This window comes from Centroberyx affinis, unplaced genomic scaffold (genome assembly GCF_046629955.1).
Source record: "Centroberyx affinis isolate AG114_WGS23_722 - 3 ecotype Tasmania unplaced genomic scaffold, CSIRO-AGI_Caff_v1 ptg002635l_1, whole genome shotgun sequence".
NCBI lineage: Eukaryota > Metazoa > Chordata > Actinopteri > Beryciformes > Berycidae > Centroberyx > Centroberyx affinis.
In genome coordinates this window covers 835,123-844,280 of record NW_027280828.1, presented here as the reverse complement: position 1 = coordinate 844,280, position 9,158 = coordinate 835,123, and the positions used below count along the sequence as shown (strand labels likewise).

The 9,158-nt window shown below is 38.9% G+C and overlaps 1 protein-coding gene across 2 annotated transcripts; it reads right to left on the bottom strand.

Annotated features, from left to right (window-relative positions):
* Positions 1–4,296: 4,296 nt before the first annotated feature.
* grk1b (G protein-coupled receptor kinase 1 b) lies at positions 4,297–7,971 on the bottom strand. Of its 2 annotated transcripts, XM_071534889.1 has the most exons (8): positions 7,273–7,971; positions 6,485–6,612; positions 5,926–6,083; positions 5,443–5,526; positions 5,218–5,348; positions 5,138–5,179; positions 4,860–5,103; positions 4,297–4,580 (listed from the first exon to the last, which is right to left on the bottom strand). In XM_071534889.1, exons 1-8 carry the CDS (start codon positions 7,969–7,971, stop codon positions 4,297–4,299), a joined length of 1,770 nt encoding a protein of 589 aa, XP_071390990.1. The 2 variants fall into 2 exon arrangements, with proteins under 2 accessions (XP_071390990.1, XP_071390991.1); XM_071534890.1 differs by lacking the exon at positions 5,138–5,179 and having other exon boundaries at positions 4,860–5,061; positions 5,224–5,348.
* Positions 7,972–9,158: the final 1,187 nt, after the last annotated feature.

The window sequence follows — 9,158 nt, the reverse complement described above, 5'->3', positions numbered from 1 at the left end:
CTCACTGAATCACCTAGCACTCACAATAACCCTTTTGCTGCTCTTTAAATAAACCATAAACTAAAATTATACAATGTCAGCCGGTATCTTAGTACTGAAATCATTCAGTTACAGTGTTATATTAGGTAACACAGCTTTTCATTAACTAGCGTGTAACTAGCCGCTAACATTGGAAAGTTTCGACCTTGCTAGCTAACCAGTTAATTAAACTTATTAATTATGATGAAATTACTGGTTTGAAGAAACACTTTTAGGCCTTAATAAATTTTGACTCTTGTCACTACTGTCCAATATTTAAAAAATGGTTGAAGTTTGTGTGAACAAACACAGTTTGGATGGTAGCAAATTCTCAGTTCAATTTAGCATAATGTATGCACAATGTCTGTGCATATTACGCAACATTTGTATATATGGCCCCTGGTCTTCATTATGGGTTCCTCAAAGGGTAGAGTCACTCCTTGGTCATCACTTCACATCAAATCAAGGGCAGTATAATAATAATTCAATAAACTTTATTTGTACAGCACTCTTTAAACCATATAGTAATAAAGAGCTTTACAAACAATAAGACAATAGTATAAAACACCTGATAGTAGAAGTAAAAGATACCTGATATGCCTGAGATCCACCTGCATTTTACAACCGCATATTTCATAGTGATACCCTCCATCAAGGACACTACAGGACTTTAGCAATACCTTTTGACTTTTAAATTTGGTTTTGCAAATAATTTGCAACATTTTCTTTGTGTGTAGTTTTCCTCTCCTCTCTGACTGTATGGCTTTGTGTTTTTTCAGGGCCACTTTCTAACCTGCTAACATGCTTCTGGCTTGTGGGGCCAAGCTGCATTGTGTTAGTGAGGCTGTCCACCATCCCAGCAACATACATGTGTTTCTTGCCTTGCCAAAATAAAGTGATTGTTCCGAACAAGCCCTGTTTAGAAACACTTATAGATCTTCTCTCACCACCATTTTATTGCTTAGTGTGCTCACGGATAAGCACAGTTCCCTCTCAGAATAATCAATAATTGTTTGAACTTGTTATTTAAATATAGTGATGGTAGATTATTTCAATAGCCTACTGCTGGAAAGTACAGGAGAATGATATGGCCAAAATATTAAATTGCATTTATTTTGACAGACATTGCCATAGTGTGTTTTTAAGTTTTAAATCATACATGCACATTCATCCCATTTCAGATGTGGAACATTAGATAAACTCTAATCTGTGAATGGGTGACAGATTGTTTTTTTTTTTACATTACACAGTTTTTGATAAATACATTTTTGAATCTTTGGTTTATTGGTTTATCAACTACTTGCCTTTTTAGAAGTGAATGTATCCTACAGCCACAGCAATCAGGGTTTAGACCAGGCCATAGTACAGTACAGCTGCAAGCCTTGTGATGAAGGATATTGTTAAAGTGATAAATAAATAGACAACATTGTGCTGTCCTATTCACCTTATCTAAGATATTTGATACTGTTGACTGTAATATTTTATCAAATAAGTTGCACTTTATTGGTTTGGATGATATTGCCTATAACTGGTTCTATGCTTCTCTGGAAGAAGCTGTTTTTGCTGATGTCAAGCTTAATTAAGTAAGGGCATTCCTCAAGGATGTATCCTTGGTACACTCTTATTGCCATTTTACCCTGTATAAATACTATACATTGTAATGTTCATTTTATGCTGTTGGCATCTTGTATGCCATGGGCTCCACTCCAAGCCAGGCTCCTGCTAGATTACAGTCTGCCTTTTGTGCTTTCCAGGTACCTCTCATCAATCAATCAATCAATCAATCAATCAATCAATCAATCAATCAATCAATCAATCAATCAATCAATCAATCAATCAATCAATCAATCAACCAATCAATCAACCAATCAATCAATCAATCAATCAATCAATCAATCAACCAACCAATCAACCAATCAACCAATCAATCAACCAATCAATCAACCAATCAATCAACCAATCAATCTACCAATCAATCTACCAATCAATCAATCAGTCAACTAATCAATGATCAAACTAAGACAAAACAAAATATATGTCATTGATTAGGACTCTCACTACTACTGCTAATCTTGATATACATAAATTCAATGGCATCCAAATTGAACGTGTACAATCATATGAATCCTTTGGAATATGGCTAGATTATCATTCAAGACCAATGGGCAACATCTCAAAAACGGGATGAAAATTATTTTAAGAGTGCTTCAAAAATAGAAAAAAACATTGTACAATCCACAGGCATACCTGTAATTGATATGGAGATATTTTATGTTTGCGTGCTGTCCCTTTCTACTTTGAAGCCATTGGATGCAGTTTATGACAGTACCTAGTATTTTATTACAGGCGATAAATTTCAGACTCACCAGACTTACATCAACTCTCTGGTCATCTCTAAGAAGGAGAAGAGAAATGCAGTACATTATATTTATCTATAAGGCTGTATTTTTGAAGCTAGCCCTGTACTTCACATCTCTACTTGTTCTTATATCCAGTAGTTATGGAACTAGATCACAAGAATGGTTCATTTTAAATACTCTAAGCATAAATTCTGAACTTTACACTGTTAATTTCTGGTACTAGCCACTTTTTAAATGGAACAGATTGCAGATCACTTTGAAATCACAATTTCTTGTGCCCTTCTTTGATTTTAAAGTAATATCTCTCATTTTCTATGTTGTTTCTGATTGCTTTTTGTAATGTACAGTATGTACCTGTATGTTACTGAATGACTTCTGGAAGATGTGACTGAATTGTATTTGTATTTTTTTGTCATTTTTATGATCGTGTTTTCTCGATCTCGGTGTGAATGAGACTATCTGATTAAATAAAGGATCAATGAAAACAAAAATATTGAACCTTCCTGTCGATGTAATCATCCCTTAGAGTAATGATTATTACACTACAGTTATTAAGATAATGATAGGTAACTTTTATTACATAAGTGGAAATGTATTATGTAAACAAGACTATTACATTCTAATCTGCAAATTGTTATTACTTTAAAGGTTTATTGCGTTCATGGGAAGTTCTCATATTGACAGTTGTGACAGGGTCCTCAAGGGTAAATAAGCCACACTGTACGCAACTAAAAATACTTTCTAAAACACACACTCTGTGAAGAGTGCAGAGTCACCAGGGGAATCTTTCTGTCAAAAAACTGCCTCAGTACAACAAACCTGTAAGGAAACCAACTTTAAAATGGTGGGCCATGCAGAGCCACACAATCAAGGGAAATAAAAACTAATTGGATGACTATTGGTGAACTTGTGTTAGTTTGGTCCCCTTCATAGTGTATGACCCTATACATGTACAGTGGCATTGAGTCCCATGGTAGAAGGCAGGGGTCACTGTTGAGCTGCCACTGTTCTCCATATACTGTAGTCACTGCTCTGGGAACTGAGAAAGAGAGCAATGACTGTGTCTTGTTTATGTTGAAGCTAATAACAAGGTTTTTGTATTAAACTCATTTTATACATTTATTTAACCAGTTTCTCAGCTTATTATGGCAGATCCCAGATAGAAAGTGTGGGAGTCATGGGAGGGGAAATCAGCACAGACCCATTTTGGTCATCTTTTCAGTAATTTAAGTATACAGTACATTCATGCTTTGCACAATTTTATTGATTGCTTTCAACTCTTTTTCACTACATAGTTTATTTGCAGTAATATTAACTAAAACACTATTGTAATACAATGAGTAAGTAATTGAAAGTAAATAAAGTAAATAAAAGTAATTACATTACATTGTCATTACATCAGCTTTTCTTTGGTCAAAATACTTTACATTATATAAATATTGCATGTGCTTCCTATTCAAAAAATATTTTATTTTACAGTTTTCTCTGAATTTACTAAACAAGAATAGTCCGTCACATGTAAGGTTACTGCAATGGTTATTTGTATAATTGTGTATTTACATTTTTTGTTACATGTTTATCAAGTTATCTGACATTATGTACTGCTGCTGCTTTTACAGTAGCATTTGTATGACAACAAAGAAAACGCTAAACCTTATTACAACATGGGTACATAATAACCTATACATTGTATTATTATATAAATACACAAATAAAATGCATTTATTACAATAATTACCGATTCATTGCACAGATTAAGAGTAAGTGGCACCAAATGAACATGTTACAAATCTAAATCTGTTTAACTTTAATAGGTACTCTTCAATTGAAATTCAGACAGCGATTGGTATACATGCACCAATACGTACTCAACACTGTTCACCCATCCCTCTCCTCTATTTCCATCTGTTGTTCTGACTCAAAGGATCACACATCCTCCACCCTTGGCCTCTACATAATTTGGGTCAAGATCACTGGGCAGCTTGCCGTCCGCGCCCCAGATATTCAGCTCTCCAAACACACCCGTCTCGATCAGCTCGTCCTGCCAGGGGATTGGGACATTGCCAGAAGAAAAGTCGTTGTAGAACTCGGTGTCCTTGCCATCTATCACCACGCCCTTAATTGTGCTGAAGGCGCCCACGTCGTCAATGTCTTTGGCATAGACCATCCTAGGATCAGGGACAAACGGTGGAGGCAGCATGCCTGTGGATAAAACACAGAGGACATGAACAGTGTGAGAGTACAACATATTGGATCCACCTTGTTGTTACTGGGCTCCACCCCCTTTTGTGCCATCCATCTCTTGATTTTCTTAAGACTTGAAATTAATTCTTTGACCTGTCTCTTCTCCTTTATCTACTCAGTGTAACTACAGTGAATGAGGAGTAATCATACAAGTTACTCCTTAATTAATTCAAGATATTTAGCAGTGTTGCAATCAATGCATTTCAGTGTGTTGATGATATTGTAGACGTCACCCACCTGCTTCCAGACGGCCCCAGTTAAGCTCCTTGAAGAACGGCTGGTTCTTGAGCTCAGCGCACTCATTGTTTTTGAACCCAAGGCGTTTCGCTGGGTCCTTCTCCAATAGGCCTTCACAAAGAGCCTTGCAATCTTTGCTGAAGGTGGGTGCATATGAAACTGGATCCTTCAAGATTCTGCGAGTCACCTCCTCATGCTCAACCTGAATGAAAGAAAACATTTTGTAAACGACAAGAGCATGGAACTTGAAGTATGATTTGTCCCAAAAGAATTGTCACTGGACAAGAGTGAGCAGGTGTACTGAGCATATTTTTCCCCATAAAATTAAATGAATTGATGTGTCTGCTCTACATGTGTTTTGTACCTTCTCTCCTCGAACTCTAAAGGGCCCTTTGGCTGCGATCATCTCATACAGGGTGACTCCCAGGGTGAAATAGTCCACTGTGTAGTCATACTCCTTTTTCTGGAGCAGCTCTGGAGCCATGAAGCCTATATACATAGACACACAGTGTCATAAAGAATGATCATACAAATGTGTTCTACAATGCTGTTCAATGTCACCTTAAGAAAATCCTCTCATTACCTGGAGTTCCTGCATATCCAGTAGTTTTCTCTTTTCCTGGTGGAAGTTCCACAGCGAGACCCAAATCTGAGAGGCGGACATGTCCTGAGTGAAAAGGGTTTGATTATTACAGAGCGCTGTTAAGACAAGGAATTTCTTAGTGCCATTTGGATACTGTATGGACTTCACCGTTTTACTGTTCTAAAGGTAGTAAAACTATGTGCCATTGAGAGCAATGTGTATGCAGGTTTTCATTCCAAACAAAACACTACAGCAGCTGACTTCACTAATTGGCACACTTCAACCAGAGAGGAGGAACTAACCAGTGAAATCAGCTGCTAGCATGTTTGGTTGGAATGAAAACCTGCATACACATGGCTCTCATGGCACACGGTTGGAGACCACTGGTGTATGAAGTAGGTCTGAGATAGTGATTATGGGCTGTAGTGTCACACCCAGTAAAATCTTGCTGGTACATCCAATACTTCTGGGGAAAGTGCTCACCTGCATCATCCAGCAGTACATTCTCTGGCTTCAGATCCCTGTAGATGATCCTGTGCTGGTGGAGGTGCTCCAGCCCACAGATGATCTGGGCTGTGTAGAAACATGACCTCTTCTCATTGAAACCTGGATTCTTTTCATCCACATTATACATGTGAAACCTAGACCCAGTTGGGGAATGGGCATTGTGTGATGGAGAAGAGGAGGGTGGAAGAAATTTTGTTACACAGTATTTTGGAAGCATTCAAAGAGAGGCTGTGAGTGAAGAGAAGCTGTACAGCTCTCCTCGGGTTATTTTCTGACGTAATTACACACCTGAGGGCCTAGCCTGTTTATTAGCTGTGAGGTTGATCTATCTTAGGCTGATTAGGAGAGATGAAAGGAGTGGGACAGGACTATTCCCACACTGGTAACTACAGAAGCTACTGTGTAGCATGTCACACAAAGGCACAAAGGTTAAGACGCTGTCAGACTATGGATATATACTGTATATGTGTGTGTGTGTGTGTGTGTGTGTGTGTGTGTGTGTTTAAAGCTGTATTTGCTGTTTACGGAAAAGTACCTGAGGTCTCCGCCATTCATGATTGTCATAACTAGGCAAAGGTCGGTCTTGGTCTGGAAGGCATAGGCCAGCGTCACAATGAAGCGGCTGTGAACTTTTGCTAGGATGCGCTTCTCCACAATTGCTCCCTAAACACAAACAAACATCAAAACATGATTAGCCCATTTCCTACAGCAAATGGCAGGGTTACAGGTACATACTAAATCTACAAAACTGGAAATGTACAATATACTGATTAATAGAAAGAATTACTTTATTGTAACCTATTTGAGTAAGTTGATTGCATGTCAATGCGGTCACTTCTGATGTGATGTTGCACACCAGTGACTATAGATGGATGCATCCTCCTCCAAGTCTGCTCAGTGGTAGTGTACTACCATCGATGGTTACAGTATATCTAAACAATGATAGTGATGTATTGTTGCAGTTGTGCTCTCATACCAGTCAACAAAATTTAAGCAAAAGGTTAATCACCATTACCAAGTAATGCTTTTACAAGCAGGGGGGGCTTCAGCCCAGGGCATTTTCTCAGTGTAGCTCTGAGCTGCTTTGTGAGCTCTTTTAGAGGGTCACAAGCTTCTTTGCATTGAGCCATTGTGGTTGAACTAAATCTCTGCACTTACTAGGTCATCTTTTCTCACAATCTTCTCTTTCCTATTTCCTGCCAGAGGCCATTTATGTTATGAGGTTTCCAGAAGTATGAGATCACTTAAGGTGTATTTGATTGGCAATATAGCTTCAACTTTAGGTGGAGGTGGGTTATACCCAAGGCCACATCCATGTCTTACATCATAGCCTTTGCGTTTCTTCAGCCTCTTCTTGTCCAGCTTCTTATTGGCATACATCTTGCCCGTTGCCTTAGCCTGACAAGCATGTACTTCCCCAAAACCTCCTTTGCCAAGCACTCTGAAGTCCATGAACCACTCCTCATTAACAGGCTGGCTCTCCAGCCATTTGAACTGAACATAGCGCAGGAAGTACATGCTGTTCTTGAAGCCAGCCAGGGCCTTGGTCTCCAGGTGTTTGAGCAGCTGCGGCTCGCTCTCTTTGAACAGGTCACCACGGATGTTCTTGTGGTCTTCCTTAACTCGAGTGACTGCCTTCTCCTCCAGGAAGCTACAAAAGGTCTTGGCTGCTGACTGATAGTACTTATTGACTATTTTTTGGGCTTTCTGCGCTCGATCCTCCTCTTGGGCCATGTTGTAGTCTTCTATGTCTTTCCACAGCTGTCCAGCATTCTTATGAGCTGCCTCGCTGTCCAGGTACTGTTGGAACAGGCGCTTGCCGATGGGCTGTTTGACGCACATGCTGTCAAAAGCCGAGTCTACAGTTGTCTTCATGTGCTCACAATTCCTGATGTGTGGGAGATTCAGCTTAGCACGCATCTTCTTGTCACGCATGCTGGCTGCTGCAGCTCCATCCACGCTGCCTCGGGCTGACACATAGGCAGAGTTTGCCACCACCGTCTCCAAACCGCCGATGTCCATCGTTGCGTCTTGGCCTGGCACACACAAGACCAAGAAAGACGTTAATGACAGTGCTGGCAAATGCCTTCTCTCGATTTTGACATCATACGCATAATGTATTACAATCTGTCATAATTACTCGTAAACTGGACAAATGCACAGCTTTCCCTTCCTTTCCAAGCCAAGAGGGCAATAAAAAAGCCATCGAAGAGGGCGTTGTATTTTGCATGCTACCAACAACAGAGCTGCAGAGATGCAAGGTATGGCTGCATTGCATTCTGGTCTATTGAGGCTACTGTCAGTGAAGAAATTGGTATCTCTTCCTGTTCTATGATGGATTTATACCTTTATACCTGTATGATTGTTGACTGTTGGTGCTAAATAATGAGTCTAGAAAGAGGCCCTTGCTGTTTGATTCTGAGAGGCTGAAACCAATACCTGACATTTATCATTGAGGTTTTATGTAGCTGAACAACTTTCTACTATCAAACTCCATTGTAGCTGCACTGGAAATAGCTTGACATGACATCACATTGTCTACATTACACAAGAAAAATACACCACCAAAGAACGAAATACAAGATGCATCATCAATAGCTGTTTTTTTTTTTAACAATGTTAAAATGTTTTAGGGTGGATTTTTCCTTCAATAATCTGCTTTAAAAGTTTGTCTGGACTGAAAGTGATACTGTTGGCTGCATAGCTGCTTTCCTGAGTCTCCATAATCCAATTAACACTGACTCTTGATACTGGAGATTTACTTTTATGCTATTGACCCCCATACTAATTAACATACATTTTTAGATTTGTGTTTAAATTAGTGTAATGTGTGTAATGAGTTGTTAAATTTTATTGGTGAGCTTATCAAGCCTATTATATTGTTGCTTCATGGGGATTTTGGTGCTGCTGTTACAGGTAAAAAAAGAAGGCAACTTGAATATCATTTGAATTTAGCAAATGTACAAATGCTGAGGTTTCCCAAAGCAAAGCTGATGCAAGGTTTTGTACCAAAACATGCTGGGCATTAGCAAATGGAACAATGGCTGTGAAATGTCTGCCTGCATTACTTCAACTCTAAGGTGTCTGTGTTCCTCTTACATACTCTTATATAGTCTTTTCATGACTTAGGCTATTTTAATGACAAAGAAGTTCAATAGATCTTTATTGAGGGAATATTTTATAGGAACATTTTATAGTAAAAACAAAAA